Source organism: Xenopus laevis, chromosome 8S, assembly GCF_017654675.1.
Source record: "Xenopus laevis strain J_2021 chromosome 8S, Xenopus_laevis_v10.1, whole genome shotgun sequence".
In the NCBI taxonomy this organism is placed as follows: Eukaryota; Metazoa; Chordata; class Amphibia; order Anura; family Pipidae; genus Xenopus; species Xenopus laevis.
In genome coordinates this window covers 80,681,196-80,703,141 of record NC_054386.1, presented here as the reverse complement: position 1 = coordinate 80,703,141, position 21,946 = coordinate 80,681,196, and the positions used below count along the sequence as shown (strand labels likewise).

Genomic DNA, 21,946 nt, shown 5'->3' with positions numbered 1-21,946 from the left:
CAGGCTCGTTTTAAAATAATTACAAGGCCCAGGATAAAAGTGGGCCTTGGTCAACTACCTACTTGGGCAGTTGGGGCACCATTATTGGTCTCCTCCAACATGAGTACATGCTTCCTTATCCGCTGTGAAACATGTTGCATCTCAACATGTTTCAAAGTAGCCATATGGTTGTCATATAGGGAGGGGTGTGACTAAATGGACAGCATACTTTTTTAAATAAATGATGTCCCAACAACACCAGCCTGTGCCCCTCTAATCTAGGCCATTATGTATTAAGAATACGAAGGACTGGCTGATCTGGCTAATTGGGCCTAAATTTGGTGAACCCAACTAGTAGTGACCCCATATGACACTGATTTGAGGAGAAGGGGCCAGACATTCCCTGTGAGAACCCCTCTAAAGGGAAGAGCACGAGTGGTGGATGACACAAAGAAATTGGGTGAGGAGGTCTGACAACATCTTCAAAGTGAGTTAAGTGATCTGTTGGATAGTGGTTGCAATTAATTATGCACATACTGTATGTACTACTCATGATAAGGTACTACACTAACACTTGGCACTACAATTACACTGCTATGTGTTCTAGGGTCACAAACTTAAGTTCAAGATTGGGTGAACCACCAGAACCTGAAATAATAATAATAATAATAATAATAAATCTGCCCCTATGTGTGTGTATGGAGCACTATGCATTAAATTGGCACTGCATATAAACGTCTATGTGCTCTGAAGGGCTAATAAAAATTAATTCGGCATTGCATTTATACTTTATACTTAGGGTTGTTACGTTTTGCTGCCTCAAGGTCCAGACAGGAGGCAGGCCAGTGATGACAGGGGGCAGGCTGGGTAATGTCACAGTCAGTCTAAGAGAATCCTGCCTGGCGTTTTTTTTAATTTGGAAAACTGGGCAAGCAGTTTTGACACGGGCAGCCCTTCTGAAAACTGTGAAAGTGTCAACCCTATTTATACTGTTAGGTGTTCTTGGGGCTTTAATATGAAGTTCACACTGCATATGTGTTGTGGAAATAAAAAGTGAGTGTTTGTATTGTGTAATAGGGAACAAAGCAGTCCAACAGTAAATATATTTCCAACTGGTTACCATGAAACAAGCCATGGAAGTGTTGCAGGATAAAGTTAATTACTGTTTTTCTGGGGTTATTTGAATACATTGCATTATATTCCAGCTCCTACATATATGAATAATTACATTTTAAAGATCTGAAGGAGAGTGTGAGTGTGACCCATTACATTTTTTTCTTTATCAGCCCCTAGATTTCACATTGAAAATCTGTTAACCAGTGGTATAAAGGGGGATGGTTGGGCTCATGCTATTTACTGCAGGTGGTCTAAAAATAAAATTTAGTCCAGGCCTGCTGGCAATCTTATTGGGGCATTCATGGGCCACTTTACATCCATTTGACTTTTGTATTTGTCTAATGCAAATAATATATCTGTACCGTGATCTTCTTCTTGATTTGTGGAACAATGAGCTCCACTTTCAGTACTTTTTCAGATGGCTCTCAGCTTAGCTCTCCAACTATGTTAAACAGGGGGCAGGCCCTGACATCACTGGAGTTTGGGAAGCAGAACTTGCTTTAAGTGAAATGGTACATAGCAGGGTCAACAAGTCTGTACATTGAGAGAGAGATCTTGGATCTATAGCACTAGAATGCCAATACCTAAGCAAAATGAATTCAAAATGGATTCTGAATGTGATTTCCCTGCAACTGCAACTTGGATGGCACAAGCCACCTAGTAACTCTATGTAAAATAGTTTCCACTGTGGTACTACTAAAGCTATTACTTAGGTAATTTTATTACCTGAGGACCAAGATCTCCAGATTCCCCCTTTGATCCTGGATTTCCAGGAGGTCCCTGAAATAGAAAGAGAACAATCACAGTGCACTGAAATTCTCTACACAAACCTTTGCATGTTAAATACTATCCTACATAATTCAACCTGACAGTATATTTAAAGAATTTTGTGGAGCACACATACTGTGCATTGTATACATTTTAGCAATGTGTAGAGTGATGTTTAGAACAATTTTACACAGGGGACATCATTATCCTCTAAAAGAGTGTAATATATACCATAGCACATAGAGAAAGTGCAAAATAACTGCTGTACAGAGAGACAGGGCAATATAACTGCTGTAGAGAGAGACAGCGCAATAAAACTGCTGTACAGAGAGAAAGGGCAATATAACTGCTGTACAGAGAGACAGGGCAATACAACTGCTGTACAGAGAGAGACAGGGCAAATATAACCGCTGTACAGAGAGACAGGGCAAATAAAACTGCTGTACAGAGAGACAGGGCAAATATAACTGCTGTACAGAGAGAAAGGGCAATATAACTGCTGTACAGAGAGACAGGGCAATATAACTGCTGTACAGAGAGACAGGGCAAATATAACTGCTGTACAGAGAGATAGGGCAAGTATAACTGTTGTACAGCAGTTCATAATGTTAGATTAATAAAGATATTTCAAATACTCTTTAACAAAAACTAATTAATATATTACATTTGGTAGAGAATCTGTAAAAATTATCTGTAAATCAATGCAACAATTTTGCTAACTGCACACTCATTACATACCAATGGTCCAGATCGGCCAGTATATCCCATGGGTCCAGAAGGTCCACGCAGAGCCAGCTATAAGGAGATAGATGGGAGAGGTAAGTGGGAGTTGACTGTTAATAGGAAGGTATAGAAATAGAAATATCAATGGAACTCACCCTGGCCTGTTGCAGAATGGCTTGAGCCTGTGCCTCTTGTGCTGCCACTATAGGACCCTTAGCACCTGCACTATTCCCAAAGCGAAACTGTAATTATGAAACAGACAGTTGGTTAAAACTATGAGTTGTATAGCCTCTGTGCAGAAACCACATATTACAGGCACAACTAATTTATCCATCTGAATGCATGTAATGGCTTTATCACGAGCCCCTATATACAGCCATTAGGATTAGTCCTATAGGTCAATTCCTCTTTATAATATTATAGGATCTCCTTCGACAACAAATCACAGTCCTTTTACATATACCAGTCCAAGAGTCACTATGAAACAACATGATGGCTCAGTATAGAGTTTAATGTTGCCCCAAGTGTAATTTAGCTATTTTCCATGACCAAATAAAAGCATGAGGCCACAGGCCAAGTTTCTTTATAAAGGTCATGCAACTCCAAGGTGACTTGGTCTTTTACATTTTAATAGGAGGTAAATTTCCCCTTATAATCTAAAAGTTTTAATTATGACAAAATAGTAAGTACACGACAAAGAAATAATAGGGGTAATTTACTAAAACACTTGCTCTGCACCTAGGGACAGTCTGAAAATCCTGTTCTAGGGGCAGAGTGCAATACCAGCAGGCGCAAGGCATAGGGCTGGTAGTAAGTACACGGCTCTGTTGCAGCCTGTCCCAGCTGAAGCTCCCTAACTTCTGCATGTGAATGTTGCACTAGTTATGGTCTGTGTTACCGGCAACCGGCAAGAATGGTGGTGCCCACACCTCATGAATACAGCACTGCTGAATGCCAGCTCTATTTTGAGGTAAAGAAAGCTGTAGTAATTCAAAAAAGTGCAAGACTGTGTTTTTTTGTACTTTGCACCTTACCCTGCAGTTAGTAAATGACCCCTCATTAGTCTCTTGCATAGGTCTTGGGGTAACAATATTTTTTTTAAAAAATCTCCACAAATGTAAATTTCAATTCTGTCTTCCTCCTTAGATGAGTGGTGGTGACTAGGTTCCCTCCAAGCAACTTCACAATTCTCAGCCCCTTCACAGGCTTGTGACAGAAGGGAGGGAAGCTAGAAGAGATGCAGAACAGTGTGCAACCTAACTTGCATCTCGAAAAAGACATTTAAGTTAGGTGACGGATAATGGGGCAGTAGGTAGAACACCCTCCTATCCACTCCTCATGTAAACATCACCAATAAACACAGGAAGTGCTGTTTAATGGGGCAGACATAAGTTTCTGTGTTCCAAAATGGAGCAAGATTGCAGTATGCCAAGTGCAGAGAATTGAGAATTTCTCCCTTTGTACACATTTGTAAATGACCCCTTAATAACTGAGCCTTACAATCTATTCCCTTTCTGACTGGCTTGGTGCTGACAACAAAAACAAGAAATCATTTTATTTTTCATAATGAAGAGAGCCAGAATAGAAAGGCCAATAATAAAAAAGTCAGAACCCATAACAATATTAAGACCATCTGCAAGATTACTTACATACTAAAAATATTAAAAGTAATATAAAAGTAAACTCTCCTTGTTAGATACATCCATATTCTGCTACAACAAAGTTTATATCACAAATACTTTAGGTGCTCAAGACCGCATTGTATAACACCAGGTAGATACTGTATATATATATATATATATATATATATATATATATATATATATATATATATATATATATATATATATATATATATATATATATATATATATATACCATTCAGAGACACTTACAGGAAGCATGACAGAGCTGCCGGGTTGTCCTGGCAATCCATTGGCTCCAGAAAGACCTGCTCTTCCCGGGGGACCCTGTTAAATAAGTAAATGAAAACATTGAAGAAATCAGGTAAAACAGAACTCTGTACAAAGGTTGCTGTTGCAATGGCTGTAATAGAATCCTCACTCTCTCTCCAGGATCTCCAACTGGTCCAGGATGTCCTTGTCTCCCAGGAGGTCCAGGCAGACCCTTTGAATGAAAAAAAACCTGTTATAATTGTATACCTGTATAAAGCATTATTCCTTACTGTGTATTGGTGCCACAGGTATAGCAGTCCATTCCATATTCACCTGTACCTAGGGTTGCCATCTGGCCGGTATTTTATTATTAATTATAACTAATTATTATTATTATTAATGTTATTAATAGGGAAAAAAAGATAAATATATAGGAAGGCCAGCATTTTGTACAGATGCATTACATATAGGAAGTAATGTACTTTATGCCTGCTCAATGGCAAAAGGGCTCCTAAAGCAGCTGTCAAATTAGAACTGTTACGCTTCCAGTAGGAATTAAGGTATACTTCAAAAATGAATATAATTCTTTTGTAAGCTATTCTTATTTAAGAGTATTAAAGGGTAACTATAGTCCAAAAACATTCAGCTTTTTACTACTTTGTACTATATCTTATCCCAAAGGTACAGCATTAACAATCCATGAAGTTTTAGGTTTACTTTCAGCTCCCTAGCTATTTGGGCTAGGTTTAGGAACAAACGGCTTAACCATGCGGTAGATTTTCTGATACTAGTAAAATGGAAGGTATTTTTGAAAGTTGTAAAATCCATATGCTGCACGGCAGACTGGTGATTAGTTTAGCTGCATAATATGTATGAATCCAAACTTTTTATTACAGTACAACACCATTATACGTTTTTCTAGGGAGGAAAAAAATTGTCTTAAATCTGGGAAAAGGTAAAGCCCCTGCCCACCATGCATGCATAAGTTCTTATTCACTCTCTCGTCATATCACGTCTAAACTAATGTAACTCTCTTTTAATTGGCCTTCTCTTCCAGAGACTGTCACCTCTCCAGTCCATAATCAATACTGCCGCCAGGCTTATACACCTCAGCAACCGCTCCTCCTTTGCCATGCAACTCTGCCAATCCCTATACTGGCTTCCACTACCTTGCAGAATAAAGTTCAAATTAATGACCCTGATATTCAAAGCAGTTCTTAACACTGCCCCTCCCTACATCTCTGACCTCATCTCTATATACTCACCCAATCGCTTACTACGCTCCTCTACTGACCTGCTCCTCAACTGTTCTTTCATTACCTCCTCACATGCTCGCATTCAAGACTTTGCAAGGGCTGCACCCCTCCTCTGGAATGCTCTCCCACAGTCTGTCCAACTTTCTCCCAACCTTTCTGCTTTCAACAAATCTCTTAAAACCACTTATTTAGAGAATCCTTCCCTCACTCTGCTTAACTACCAAATGCAATACCACATACAGTACTACATCTCTCACCCACTTTATTCTGATCTTGCCCACTCTCAGTCTGTGATACAACAAATAGACTGCATGGCTTGCCCGAAGAAAACAATGGTCCTATTGTGTCTACTGTAAGTACTTCATTGCAAGTCACTTATATGAAATAGGCCAGATGTAAAATTTATCTGACAGGCTAGATGAACTATTAAACTGATGGGAGCAAATTTTATTAAACTTGCGGTCCAGAGTAGTATTGCCTCAAACACGTGACACATATAAATTCACTTTCTATGTTTTGTCATACCTTACGCTCAGTAGATTGGCAGCATCAAGAGCAGACTGAGCATGCGGTGCCATTGCACATTAAATAGGATAGGGAGATATTGTGGTTATGCTCGTTTGCTGATTTGTCAAGGTTTGAATTTCTGCCATGACGTACAAAAACGTACAAATTTAAATTATATTTTCTAAACCTCGAATGTCTCGTATTTATTAAGCAAAAAAAAACTCAAAACTTGAAGATGTTTTTGGCCTTCACGATTTAGGGTGTTTTGCAGTGTTTGACACTGGTTTTCCCTCAAAAACTTGATAAACTCAAGGTATTCAATGTTTTTAAGCCTATGAACTCAAAAAATTTGAGGTATTTAGTTCAAGTTTTTTTTTTTTGATCCAATTTTTAATTATTAGTAAATTAGCCAAGTTCATAGATGGGTAAAGTTTGTTTCTGGTAAAATATGAGAAAAAAAAATAGTTTTGTTAAATATCCTCCTTGCAAATTCATATTAACTCCGTATTAAATAGCGTATCGCTTTTCAGGCTTACCCAGCACTCAAATGAGCATAGGAGTATATGTTAAATATTTATATTACCTATTTTAGCCACTAGAGGACCTTGTTGCACAACGTATTATTGCTATAATATATTGGAATATCCTGTAGTTGGTGTTTGATTATTTATACATTTCAAGCTGTGTTCATTAGGGATGCACAGAACCCAGGATTCGGTTCAGGATTCGGCCAGGATTCGGCCTTTTTCAGCAGGATTCGGCCGAATCCCTCTGCCCGGCTGAACTGAATCTAAATCCTAATTTGCATGTGCAAATTAGGGGCGGGAGGGAAATCTCGTGATTTATTTGTCACAAAACAAGGAAGTAAAAAACGTTGTCCCCTTCCCACCCGTAAATTGCATATGCAAATTTGGTTTGGCTGAATCTTTTAAAAAGGATTCGGGGTTTGGCCGAATCCAAATTAGTGGATTCGGAGCATCCCTAGTGTTCACTGTAGGGCTTTAGTTCTCCCTTTAAGTTTAAAACATTGTTATATTTATTAAAGGACATAAGGTTTATTTATTAAGCTGCCTTGTATAGGCTAATAGTCCATTTGTTTAACAATGGAAATGAAGACAAAAATAGTTTCATTCACATCTATGGGAGCAGGGGTAAAGAAGGATTATAGGATTATACATACCGCAGGGCCTTCTGATCCAGGGGGTCCTTCAACCAACATGCCCTGGAAGAGATTAAAAGAAGGACATCAACCACTGTAGAGGCTTCTTCTATACTGGATGAAAAGCACCTGGATGAGCACTCTAAAGCTTGTATTTATTATAAAACATAAATTCAGAAATCATCATCACGAATATTAGTTTTTTAAAACAATTCTGCTTTCAGCAGCTTACAAAAAGTAGATGATTAAATCCATCCGTTAATAATGCACCAATCATGTGACTACGGCCTAAATACTAATACTGATATCAGTTTCAGATATCATATCAGTGCTACAAAGGTATAAAACCAATCCCCTACAGGTTCTGCATCTTTTATTTTTACATTTAGCATTCATGTAGGTTGCACATTTTGCTCATCCCATTTCTGTAACTACTCAAACCTTTTCTTCAAAAAATGCAGATTTTCTTCAAAAAATGCAATTGTGCAAAAAAAAATGAGGGTGGAAAATGAATTGAAACCAATTATAAAAAATGCATTTGTAATAAAAAAACACAATTTTTTATTATCAATCAGGCCGGATTTGTGGAAAGGCCACCAAGGCCCGGGCCTAGGACGGCAGGATTTTAAGGGGGGCATGCTGCCCAACTACACCCACATTGGTTCAAAAAACTCGAGATGCGCAGGAGACACAATCATTTTTTAAATTTCCAGTGCGCCAATCCCCCTGGTCCCGACGATGAAAATTTGAATGAATAAAGGGGAGGGGTGACGAATAGCAGTGGGCCTAGGGTCACCCGCTATGTAAATCTGGCCCTGATATCAATAGACCCAATCACTTTATTTTAAAATGAATAAATCAGCCCCCAAGACTAATTATACAGCTACTGCAAAATCACTAATTTGGTTTCATTCAAATGGGAAAAGGTAAACTTATTATTAGTGCTGGATATATACAACAACATTTGTCAATTTGATTTTTACTGAAAACAATTACTTACTGACTCCAAGAGAGCTGACTCTCCTTTATCTCCTTTGATCCCACGGGGTCCACTGAAAGCCTGAGGGTAGCACACATATAACCACAAATACGCAGTTATTTAGTATCACTGAGTTCCGCAGATTTTTGTTAACTCACTTTTATCATACAGCAAATTATAAAGTCATCACTGCTCTATATGGTTAGAACATTCTTTAAATTTCCTTCAGTACCTTTCTGCATTTATACTTGTGCGTAGGAGTCACCTTTTTGCTTAACGCTGTTAAGTCATACGTGACTTCAGTATGTAAACAGTGTCTCTTGTGCTGTAGATGAGTGTCTAAATACATGAATAACCTGCGAAATATATGTTAAATGATACTCTGTTACTCCTGTGAGTAGTGATATCATTTGTGTCCCATGATTTACTGAAACCTATGTACTCCTGTTGTAAAATATCATGATATGAAATCACTTCTGAGTTCCCTAAAAAAGCTTTTGGTCTGCAGCCTTGAGTCATGGAACTCTTTGGTGATTCTTAAGATGATATATGTTACACTACAGGCTATTTATTCTCTCCATTAGAGGAAAAGTAATGAGAGAAAAAGTACCATTATAATGTGTTTTTAGCGGCAGCAGGGATATGCTCAAGCAACAATATTATTGGATTACAGTCACATCATCAAATTCCCCATAGTGATTTCTATGATCACATATGCTGAAGTCAGAATGGATCATAAATAGTCATATAATAATCAGAGGAAATAGCTTCCTTGGCCTTGCAAGGTTCAGTTTGGATTGAACTTCTTTTGACATCACACATTAGAACATGATATCAAGGTGAAAATCAACCACATTTGTGAATTAAAGGCAGCGAGTAAGGAATTAAGGCATGAAAGCAGTACAGAGAAGGTCGTGAGAAAACAAAGGTTTAGATTTAAACATTACGAGAAGAAAATGACATTAAAGAAGGGAGAGAACAAAATAATAGAAGTCGATAGTAAGCAACACAAATGACGACAAAAAAGACAACACAAAAGAAAATAATAATGTGCAAAAAGAGATCACACAAGTAAATAAAATATGATGAGAAGGTGGCATTAGTGGAACAGGGAATGACACTGCCACAAAGGAAATGGCATCACACAGGAACACACTGAAAAATAGGGATGGTTGAATTTTAGGAAACGTGCAAGTTGTGTAAAGATGCTTCTCATTCTTGGTTAATTTACAAGGACTCTGAACCAATGAACTTACACCTCCACTTTCAGGGGTCTCTGCTGAGAGAACAGGACCCAGGTGTGTGGTCTCCGAGCCCTCTGTGTAATCCTTGTATACATATTCATAGTCCAGTCCTCCTGGCGGATTGTCCTCCTCCCCAGTCATATACTCCTCTGTGAAGGAATCACTGCCCTTGGCAACCACTGAAGGTTCCTGTTCTTTTGTCTTTCGTGATGGGAGGAGATGAGGAAAGAATAAAGATGGGTGCAGAGGGGAAGGATGAAGTGGGAAATACAATAAAACTCCAAAAGTAGAGGTGTAAACAGGAGGTGGCATAAAAAAACAATGTAATACCTATAAGACAATTGTGGTTCCTTATGTACAGCAAATACGAGAAGGAGTTCCGAACAGGTTAAGTCTCTGAACTCCCAACTGGATTTTGCTGGAGAAGTTTTATTACTGGGCAATGCAACACTTAGGTGCCACTGATTTACTAGGCAGGAAAAATAATGTACTGATAGGCTTATATTCTTTTGGTATTAATATAATAATCAATATTTAATGTGCTATCCAGGATAAAAATGTGTTTTATAATTATAGTATTTTATGATTAAAAAGGTAAATAATCCTTTTTCGAAAAAACAAAGTGGAAGAATCGCCAGGAGAATTTTTGTATCATTGTATTATGCAACCTTGACCGAGGGAATTATGAATACCTGGGGGGTGGGTGAGACATCCTGTGTGGCCTTTTCCTCCAAGCCCCCATACATTTCCTCCTCTTCCAAAGGAGGGGCAGTGTAATCAAGTTCCTTTTCTGACATGGTGGGCTCAGGGGTCTCAGTGAAATCAGGGGTAAGAGACGGGTCCTTGGGGATAGGGCGAGGCGTATTGTATAGTAGAAATAGTGAAGACATAGCATTGATGTATTAAAGGAAAGGAGAGAAGTGAAATTGAAAATAGGATAAAGGATAAAATGTAGGGAAGAAGCAGAAAAATAAAAGACATGGAGAAAAAAACATTTCAAGCATTAGTGTGTTATAATATCATTTCTCTCCTCGTGCTGAAGGAGAAATTTATTTGCTCCATCATAAATTCACACAGAATGGTCATTATCACCCCAGTGAGGCACAGAAGAGAGGAGAGGGCTGATAATGAATCCTGACTGAATTGTCCCTATGATGATGGGATAGGCTTTTTCATTCACTCACTGTAAAACTGTTACACAGCAAAACAAGGGAAACATCTGAGGCAAGAAGACAAATATGTGACACCGAACCAAAAATAACTTTTAGTAATTTGTGGGGGGACATGGTAAAATGATTTGACTTGCTTTTATCAAACCATGGATTTCTACTACTCTCTCTAGCAAGCAGAAATTGTTTGGTTGCAGCTTTATTTCTATAGTTTCTGTCAAAATAAAACGTATTAAGGCCAATTCTGTAGACAACTAGCAATAACAACATGAATGTGAATTTAGCTATACTCAATGATCTTAAAAAGGGTTGAACCACTATTTAAGGGTGACACATATAGTTCAGTTTGCCTTCAGTGATCTCTTGTTTTTCAGGGACACAGGTGAATGAGCTCCAAGCAAGGAGCAGTAAAGCAGAATACCGCTAAGTATACACATTACAGGATTCATACAGATAATAAATCCTTTTTTGTTTGCTGTCTCCCCTCTTATAAAGGGAAGCCAAAAAAATATATTGAACAGTATGGGATTGGGGCAAGTCAGGTATGTCAGATCTCATTTATGGGATCTGCATACTTTTTTCTCTACCTGCTGGTAACCATTCCCCAAGTTCCTCCTCTTGGCGCCAGCGAAGTTTTTCTTGGGTTGGGCCTTGCCCACATTATTTTTCACTGGGGTGTTGCGTTTGGCAGGGGCCTTGCCCGCTGCTCCGTTTTTCACCTTGCTGACACTCTTGGCAGGAGGAGGCACCTTTGGCTTCGGCTTGGTTGGCTGCTTGTGGTTTTTAGCTTTGTTTTTCTGTCAGTGGCCAGAACAGTTTGGCAGAATGGGGAATATGGGGATTTTGGGGTAGTGAATATGAAGTACACGTACGAGGTGGCACACAGACAAACAATGAATTGGAGAGAGAAAGAAAGAAACACGCATGAATAAGACATGTGATGGACTTAGTAACCTTCGTAGATGCAGGAACAAAGTGATGCCCAACAAGGAAGGATGGGGATTTCTCATCAGCTCTTATATTCATCTCTAAAGTGATGGGAGCTTCCAAATCTCTTTTCTGAAATCTAAACTATTGAATACATGTATATGAATATAAGCTCTGCATGGAAATATTCATCTTAAGAAACTGCTTGGTAACATACTTGGGTACATAGAAAAAATCAGATGTAGAATCTTGTAATGCCTTAAATGGGCCGTGTTACGTGGTTATTACATCTGGACAAGTAACCGTTCCTTTGTTATGTACAGTTCTTTAAAACTTTGCTTTTGTGGATTGGTAGTGAAACTTCAGTATATCCAAGAGGAGAAGGGAAAAAGTAAGGCTAGAAGAGAGAACTATGCTATGACATCAGAAGGGAAAAAAAGAACATTAGCCCATGGAGAGTAATATTTACAAAAACAGCAGACAGTATTCACAAATAAGGATAGAGATTGAGATAAATAATGTGTTTTTTTTAACAATCTTCATCAATTTAACAGTTCTTCAGCCTCACCTCAACAACTTCACTGCAAACGTGATCATTACATTTCTCAGGAACTTTTTATATCTTTGCTATTATCTCAGATTTTTCTTTATTGGTTTACATTATAAGGGAAAGTTTCATCAATATTTTAAGTGATAAGTGATGAAATTCAATCACAAACCTACTCACAAAAAAGTCAACGACTATTCTGGGTTTTTTTCCCCTTTAACTCAAAAATGGATAAATCGGTTTCTAGGGGGCAAGATAATCAAAATTCAAACTTGCCTTTTTTTTTTGACTAATCAATTGTTAAAAACCTTGATTAGTCAAAATTTATCAAAGAAAAAAATGAAAAGTCATGTGAAAAACACTTCGCAAGTTTCTATTTAAATCAATAGGAATTTCTGAAACAGCTTATGCGATGCGTTTTCTATAGTCGCCTGAAATTGCCTCACTGAGGCAACTTTGGGCAACTATTGAAAACGCATCGCTGCGTGTGCATTAGCGCAGGCGACTTTTCATTGTAGCCTATGGGGAAAAACGCTGAGGCGATTAGTCGCCAGGCGACAAAATCTCCCCGAGTCTACTCGTGTGGCCTTACCCTAAATAGGGCGATATTTAAAATAGGGAGAGAAACCTGCACCAGAATAACCAATCAAGTAAGAAGCAAATGACTTGGTCCCTATTGTATTATTTTAGGAATGTCTACTGGAGTTCCCTAATGTACCTAAAAAATGTAAAATATTTCATGCACAAGGAGTAGTAAGTACCCAGATAAGCAAAGTGCTAAAAAATGTAACATGAGGAGATAATAAGGTCACAGACTAATGCCACATGATGCATCACTTTTGTTGTTCCCGGACTGGAAAGTTTAGTGTGTAGCTATAAAGAGGTGCTCTGATTTTCCCGTAAACCTCTTTCCTTGTTGGACAACACAATAGTTTACATTTACAGGCGCTGGATGGAATGAGATGGAGTGAGACACGACACCCAGGATGGATACAATGACACATCCACTGGTTACCTGCTCCTCTACACCCTCTTCAAGGGCTCTCACAGTGGGTGGGGCAGGCGTCCCTTCCTCTTTATTGTCATAATAGTATGGATACTCGTAATACTCCACCTCTTCCTCTGCATACTATAAGCGGCAGGAGAGCAGAGCAAAATAGGTACAGGGAGAGGAGAAATATGTTATTGAGAATTTTTAGGAGATTGTGGATTGCTAACAGGCGAAAAAGACAGAAAGGCATGGGATGCTCATGTTCTCTGATACATTTTTGTTTTAGATATTTACCATAAAGAACCTCTGTTGGAAGAAATTTTACCCCACCAGATAAAACAGATCCATATAAGCAGAAACAGGGATTTCCAACTTGTCAACTATAAGCCCCTTCCTGAGGACCCCAAAGCAACCTTCCGCTTTCCGCTTTCACCTGCAGGGCCTCAAGTTGATCACAAGATTCCTGTTGCAATTCGTTGCCATTCTTTTACAGATGTTAACTAACCTCAAATCATAGGAGTGATAATGATCCAGTTTGAGAATTTTTGAGACCTTACGCAACATTTACAAAGTGCAGATCAGGATGCAAACAGCCACGTGTTTTGCACATTTACACCTTCCCTGAATAATAGCTATATATCTTTGTACTCCAAAATGGAGCACAAATACCTGCATCTGTCCCATGAATGTAAAACTGCCTGCATATAGCAGAGCTGTATTTATAAGGTGCAGGTAAGGAGAGGCACTTTTGCATCCCCCCTACCATACCGTAGACTGTGTATTATTCATGCAACATAGTAAAGTCATCTAGATGGATACGGCAGATGTTGTTGAATATTATGGGAGCGTAGGAGCAAGTGGCTTTGGGAATAGTATTGTGAGCAAATAATTGCATCAATCGTGTCTTTTTTTATTTTCATTTTTGCACATGTGCATGCAATTTTGCCTATAATTTTCAAAAACCATTAAGTGTGAAGAAGAATAAAAATCAAGGACTGGATCAGTATTCCTTATGACTTGGGGTTAGCTGAATCTGTGATTTTTCTTACAATTTACATATTTTTGCATGATGAAACAGTGATCTCATAGGGCAAGGAAGCAAGCAACATTTTGCCGCCGACCCCCCAAAATACATTTCCATTGCTGCTACAGTATATTGGGATTATGTCAGTGTAATCCCTACCAAAGTACAGTATTTAGTGCAACACTAACACTGTTTTTCCATCTGCAAGTAAATGGGGGTGACAAAACTCCCTGTGTGTCACTACCCTAAATGATTGACTAGAGATGATGGGTGTTTTCCATTCAATTTCAGTTCAGTTTCAATTGCAGAGGTTTTTTTTGCATTTAAACCTCACTTTGAAGGCCAACAAATTGTTCATACACAAAATATTGTCATAACAACTGCCACAAATCCAAATTTTTCTTATGTTGCACAGGCAATATGCCAATCAGCAGGGAGAATTTAAACAAACAGCTGATTGGTTGTTAAGGTTACTATACTATATAGACACCACATGGGTAGTATGTGTTCATCTCTGTTCTATTTGCTATGCTTGGAGTTAGTAGTAATAATCAACTACAAATTCTGGACATTCGCTACTGCCTTTATGCCTTCCTCCACTTGATGCTTTATATACTATATATTTCAATTTGTAACAACACGTTTTTCAAAGGCCAGGGAAAATCTATTATAAATAATGCAGAAGAAGCCCTTGCCTTCTAGTAACAAATTATATAGTATTATCCAAATAGTTGCAAACTCAAGCTATTGTAACTGAAACTCTCCAACATTTGTAATTGTGTTCTGGTAACTTGCTACAACCCCTACATTCAACAACACACCGGCACTCACATCCCTCAAGATTATCATAAATATCAGTCCCTCATATTGAGGGAAGTAATAAGCATATTGGCCTATCTTTTTTTATGTTGTTCATTAGTATAAAGATCCAGCAGAATATTTCAAGATAACATGATACACCATCAGAAAACAAGAGCTCCCATTCCTTCACAATGCTTTTGAAAGATGGCTGCTGAGCAAATCGTTCTCAATCTCAATGGTAGTAGTTGTAGCAAGTTGTAATGTGAAGATGAAGTTGGGAAGCCTTTGAAGGGTTAAAAATTAGCGGCAGCAGAGTGGCAATCATTACCAGGTTGGGTAATATTGGTTGCCTTAAATACAGTATATTTATCAACATCATACAATAAGTTGCTGAGAGGAAATGCTGACACTTGGGACACTATATTTCTATGATCTCCTTCCTTTATACAAATACAATTTATACAAAATAAAGTGGAGGTTGGGGGCAGTACGGCCTTCTAGTAATACAAAATTCATGAAGTGTTTTAGGAAAAGAAAAGCTGAATTTTCATTTAGGTCCCCTCTTAATTCCCACAAAACAAATATTATGTAATAAATAAAGTGTCATTGATACAGGTATGGGATCCGTTATCCAGAATGTGCCGAATTACTGAAAGCCCATGTCTCATAGACTCTATTTTATCCAAAAAATATTTAAAAATGATTTCCTTTTTCTCTGTAATAATAAAACAATACCTTGTATTGATCCGAACTCAGATATAATTAATCCTTATTGGAAGCAAAATCAGCCTATTGGGTTTATTTAATCTTTACATGATTTTCTAGTAGACTTAAAGGAAAACTATACCCCTCAATCAATGTAGGTCTCTATAAAAAGATATTGCATTAAACAGCTCATGTGTAAAATCCTGCTTCATGTAAATAAACCATTTTCATAATAATATACTTTTTAGTAGTATGTGCCATTGGGTAATCATAAATAGAAAAATAAGGGCCGCCCCCTGGGATCGTATGATTCACAGTGCACACAAACAAAACAAACCAAACCATACTTGTTAGGTCACATGAGCCATGATTTGTAGTATTTCTGGTCAGGTGATCTCTGAGGCAGCACACAGACCATCACGAAATGGTGGTTGAAGGCAAGAGATGTAAAAGGGCAAGATTTACTTAAATATATATTCCAGTTTGGTAAGATTCTTTAATATGTAACTTAATTTGATATAAACTATCTGTTGCTTAAGCATTTTGGGGGTATAGTTTTCCTATAAGGCATAAAGATCCAAATTATGGAAAGATCTCGTATCCGGAAAGCCCCAGGTCCCGAGCATTCTAAGTAACAGGTCCCATACGTGTAATATGGATCGTCTCAAATCTAAAAGAAGTGATGGCGCAGTTTTACCATTTTCATTGGCGCCTTTCTATCATCTTGTATGGCCTTTATCATACAGATGCACATCACTAAGCATTAAACAGCTGGGTTTTTAAGTAATAATTTTGTGGGTTTAAACTGGAAAATAGAGAATGCAGTCAGCATGGGCAATAGATTTCCAGGTAGAAACAGAAGCTGGGCCTCAGTGTTCCTACTACAAATATTTGGGCCTGCTGGGTAAATATTGTCTATAAAGCGCAAAAGGATTTCTGCCGACCTCTCTATTTCCAATACTTACATCCACTTTTGCATTAGGATCTTGAGCTTGTGGTGCATTTGGGAGGGAATCACAGTCTGGGCTGTAATGTTCACAGTAATCATAGGCGGCCTGGGCATTTGATGCTATAAGAAGTTGTTGAATGTCACCCTGAAAAAGACATTCAAAATGTTACTTATATAACACTGCACTATTATCATTTGGTGATTTGACATTATCAATTAACAAAATACACAGATATGATATACCATATAAACTGTACATATACAGCACTGACAGTTCTATAATAGAGAAACTGTTATTCATACATACATACATGTTGAAGTACAGAAGGCTCAGCACTATTTGTCAGTAGATGACACATAAGATAGTACTGTATATAAACATTATAAGAAGAATGAATATGCACAAGAATCTGTGATAACTTGGAGAGCCTAGATCAGTTTCAGTCAGGTCATTATTTCATCATGATTTCTAATGTTCTAAAGGCCCCCATACACGGGCTGATAAAAGTTGCCGACAGACTGAGTCGTCTGCTTATTGGCCCGTGTGTGGGGCCATCCGACGGGCTTCCCCGATCGATATCTGGCCGATAATGTCACATAATGCCCGGACTTGTGGGCAGTCCACAAAGGCCTGGGCCTAGGGCAGCAAATTTCAGAGGGTGGCACTATTGATACTATTGCTAATATGACTACAATGTTATTATTTTTTTATTACTTATATTTCTACCCAGGCCCTCTCCTTTGAAGGTAAGCAATGTCTTTAATATGGGGGTGTTATTGACTTATCCACTTTCTACAAAAACTGAGAATATAACCGTTGCAGGAAGTGCATGCTTTTAATGGAGTTACCAGTGGCATATTCTAAATCACATACAGACGTTGCGTCAGCAGAATACTGTTCATATAAAGTCCCCAAGTTGGTAAGCCCTGGGTAACATGGAGTATTCTAATTTGATTGTATATTTTATTTACATTACAAGGTATAAAGAGGGAGAGCCCGACAACAAGGGCAAGAAGCACCCAGCAATAATGCAGATTATTTGGATATATTCACAAGAATAGTGATGAATAAACTACTTAATTAATTACTTTGGCAGTTAAGTAGTCTGCACTGTCAGTGGTCTTTGTGAGAAGGATTTGTGAATGAGAGCAGTCAGCTATTATCTCAGTATTACCTAGTATCATATCATAATTTTTATTTTATACTGCTGCGAATAAATCTGTAGTGATGCACCCCCTCCCAAAAAAAAGTGGATAAAAGGGGCTTTCTCTTCGACAAAGGGAGACAAAAACTGACTATAGAAGTGAATTGCTTTCTGGAATAACATTGAAAGACAAGTATGTATTTATATTTATTCTTTTTGTGAACAAAAGAGTGAGAGGAGAGGAAAAAAAAGGTACTGCTCTCATATTGAAATGTATCACCACCACTTGAGAGACATATCATACCACTGCGATCTAACTGTATGATTCTGACCTCTAGTGGTGATAAGTGGTAAGCATTGCAGACTTCTTACCTCAAATGATTCCTCATCAAGGATGCGTGTTCCAAATACCGTGATCCCTTTAGTGTCAACAATGGGCTTGTTTCCACGTGGAAGCTTCTGGGTAATTTTCTTTTTGCAGTCCAATATTAAGGTCACCGATTTCTTTTGTACACTTAGAGCAATGCGATGCCACCTGGGAAGAAAGGGATACAAATACAGAGTTAGAAGGATATAAAATAAGAAATGTACACTGAATCTAAAATAATAGCATGAGAGAAATGAAAGAAGGTGTGATTAGGATTTGCAGGCACAGGAATGGAACACAAGGAACACAAAAGAGAAGAAGTGTGCACACACACAAAGCAGCAAAAGAATAAAAGAACAGTGTATACTGACTTTCCATCCGCCAAATTGATGCCCCTGAATATGGGGTAATCCTCAGGCGCTGGCTTTCCACTTTGGTCCTCGTAGAGGAATACTGGGGAGCTCCCCAGTTCTATCCCTAGTTGCTGGACTCCTTGTTCATTGTATATGGAAAGGAGGAATGATTGCAATCCATTCTTAGCCCGAACCAGCGCCATGATTGAAAAGTCCTCAGGGAATTTACCTACAAGGTGAAAATGTTCAGTCCTGTACGCAAGTGCCCCTGCCCTGCTTCCTTTATCATCAAAAGAGTTTGATACAAACCTGGGAAGAGCTGCCTTGTGGGAGCACTGATCTGAGCCTGTTTGGATATCCTGAAGGCCACATCTGCACCAGTACCTGACCGACGGGCCGTGCACAGGCCAGTGGTCTTCTTCACACCTTCAGGGTGCAGGTGGAGCTGTAGTCCTTTCAGTACATCTATGGGATCAGCTGAGGAAGACAATGAAATAAACTATTAAGTGAACAAGAACAGTGATGCAAGTGGATTTACTGGGTAATGTAACAAAAGATCCAAAGTGTGCACCTGGAATAGTCAACCAAAATCAGAAGTTTCTGATAGGTGAGCAAATGCTACCTGCTATGGATTACTAGATGATGCAAACTATGTGACTGTTATTACATAACTCCCAGCCCTACTTATGGGACTTCTCATAAATGATCTTGTAGAGACCTTACCCTCAGTTTTCAGTTTTTGTTGTAATAATTTGAGGCCTGCACCATTCTGCAGAACTATAATTCCTGTGTTCTGCTACAGGACACTATACCTGACATAATTATAATGGATGTTCCTCTGTCCGGTGCAGGGTACAAAGTAAGACCCAGAACACAGATAGTACTACACTATGGATTGGTTTGAATACTTAATATTATAAGGTTCTCTAAGAGCCAGAACTGGTGGCAAGTAGGACCCAATAAACATTAAGAGCAGGGGGCCTAGTTAGAATTAGGGGTTTTAAACAAATTAGGGGATTTGGAGGTTTAGGGAAGGTCCCAAAAAGCAATTCTTCAACTTCCATTCAGTTTATTAACTTATTGTGTATTACTTATCAAAGGAGGTTAGTTTCAAGCCCAAATAATTAATTTAGTAGCATAAAAAATCCAATTTTAGTGGAAACCATGGCCAAACAAGACTGAGGAACATTTTGAAGGGGCCTGTGCATCATGCTGTGCAAAACAGTTGTCCATAGCAACCAATCAGATCTTTGCTTTTGTTTTTTAATTTTCTAACTTGTAGGTGACTATTGAAATCTAACTGCTGATTAGTTGCTATGGGCAACATCACCATTGATGTTTTTCTCTAATGGTTTACATGGCATGATAAATAGACCCCCAAGTCTGAGAGCTGCACTACTGCTGAGCACACAGGCAATTTTAGAGCTAAGCAGGGCTGTGCAGGTGTCTGGAAGCCAAAGTTCTGAGAAAATGGAAACTGGCAGCTTTAAATATTTCCCAGTTTAAATGCCAGCAACTTCTGCTATATTCATCTAGCAGCATTTAGCATACACCCGTCTGCCTACACAAATCTGCACAGTTATAAACTTATATGTCCTCAGAAATCTGACAATACCCCATATGACTTGAGAAAAAAGTCTAGATCTGCCCTGACCAGGCAGTAATACAACTATGATATGTATGCAATATCCTGAATGGCACTGTATGGCTTATTGTTGCTTTACTTGTGTATTTTCAATTTACTACTACTTTTTACTCTAGCACGTCTATTTCTTCCGAGCGTTGCATTCCCTCTCTGCTTTCTACTGTTTTGTTATGTTCTGCTTTATTTCTTACAATACTTTCTTCGTCAAGCTGCAGATAAACTTTAATTTCTGTTCTTTTGCTGAGCATTCTGTTATCTTTGCTAGTGATGGGTGAATTTGCGCCGAATTTGCCGCGAAAATTGGTGAAAAATTTGCGAAGTGGCGCCGGCGTCTAGTTTTTGACGCCGGCGTCCGTTCACAGCGACTTTGTTTTTTTGATGCAGGCAAATTTTTACCAGCGAATTTTCGCGCTCGTTTCGCGAATTTATTTCGCCGCAAATTCGCCAATCACTAATCTTTGCCTCTGTTCTCCAACTGCCACTCTGAAAGTTACTCCTTAAAGCTACTGCAGTCAGCCTTCTTCCTTCACCTAGATCCTATAAACATGGCTCGTACCAGATTTCAGTGTCTAGCCTGTACAGAAAAACTGTACAGAAATCAGGCAGAAGCACCGTGCTAGTGACTATCTCTTTCCATGAAGAGGACACCAAGATTCAGTTTATAATAAAAACAATGCTTAGATTGAAGCTAAAAAAACACAATTCAGTCTCTCAAATGCAGTATCATATATATATATATATATATATATATATATATATATATATATATATATATATATATATATATATATATATATATAGTATATGTAGTAAATCCATGCAGTAAGGCATTCTCCCAATATTAGCCAGCCATCCAAAAGCTGGGTCAGAAATAACCACCTGTGGGCTTGAGAACATTATTTGGCTCCACTGCAATGTGTCTACTGTATGGGGAGGAGTAGAGATTATGATGAGTGCAGAGGCAGATGTTTTTTCTGCAGATTAACATCCCCAGGCTAAATTCAGCAGCAGAGAGCATGCATGATAAGTGGTGGTCAGAGTTATCCACTTGACAGGCCCTTGTCTAGGGGAGCAATGTGGACACACCCCATTAAGCACTGCATGTACCTGAGGTGATTTTGGTTAATTTTTAAAGCTTTATCAATTTGCAAGGGTTAACAATAATTCATGCACAAGTTATGGTGAGCTGGAGACTTGGCAGTTACTGTAGGTAACTGGGGCTCACAATAAGGTAGTTAATGTGCATATGCAAATTAGGGGCGGGGAGGGAAATAGTGTGACTTTTTGTCCCAAAACAAGTAAAAAATGTTCTCCCATTCCCACCCCTAATTTCCATATGCAAATGAGGATTTGGTTCAGTATTCGGCTGAATCTTTCTCGAAGGATTCAGGGGCTAGACATGTCTGGAGTGTGTGAATAGATAGAGTAAATTGGAGGTGAAAAAAGAGGAGTTGATGGGGTAATGTAGCACCCAAGTACTAAATCCAAGCACAGCACTTTTGGTGTACACTGAGGTGAGCATCTGTGTTGTACATTTAAAGGGGAACTATAGCGAAAAGTGAAAATTTTCTAAATACAAAAGCACAAAATGCCCCAGTACGTTGTACATTCATATAGAGAATATCTTTCTTTTGTATACTTATTGGGGAGCTACTTGGGTTTATCTTCACATACTTAGAAAATAATACAGTCCATTT

At 38.5% G+C, this 21,946-nt stretch overlaps 1 protein-coding gene across 7 annotated transcripts in view; it reads right to left on the bottom strand.

The window, feature by feature from the left end:
• The window catches only part of LOC108700220 (collagen alpha-2(XI) chain), an 89,129-nt gene that overhangs the window by 50,065 nt on the left and 17,118 nt on the right, over positions 1-21,946 (bottom strand). Inside the window, exons 2-16 of one of the 7 annotated variants that reach the window (XM_018233206.2) lie at positions 18,914-19,081; positions 18,623-18,833; positions 18,257-18,419; positions 16,756-16,884; positions 13,285-13,398; positions 11,383-11,592; positions 10,319-10,468; positions 9,639-9,827; positions 8,404-8,463; positions 7,425-7,466; positions 4,651-4,713; positions 4,482-4,556; positions 2,742-2,828; positions 2,602-2,658; positions 1,822-1,875 (exon numbers count right to left, since the gene is read on the bottom strand). In XM_018233206.2, coding sequence (XP_018088695.1) covers positions 1,822-1,875; positions 2,602-2,658; positions 2,742-2,828; positions 4,482-4,556; positions 4,651-4,713; positions 7,425-7,466; positions 8,404-8,463; positions 9,639-9,827; positions 10,319-10,468; positions 11,383-11,592; positions 13,285-13,398; positions 16,756-16,884; positions 18,257-18,419; positions 18,623-18,833; positions 18,914-19,081 — 1,772 coding nt within the window. The remainder of the gene's footprint in view (positions 1-1,821; positions 1,876-2,601; positions 2,659-2,741; positions 2,829-4,481; positions 4,557-4,650; positions 4,714-7,424; positions 7,467-8,403; positions 8,464-9,638; positions 9,828-10,318; positions 10,469-11,382; positions 11,593-13,284; positions 13,399-16,755; positions 16,885-18,256; positions 18,420-18,622; positions 18,834-18,913; positions 19,082-21,946) is intronic. The other 6 variants (XM_018233208.2, XM_018233207.2, XM_041575221.1 and 3 more) reach the window with 6 other exon arrangements.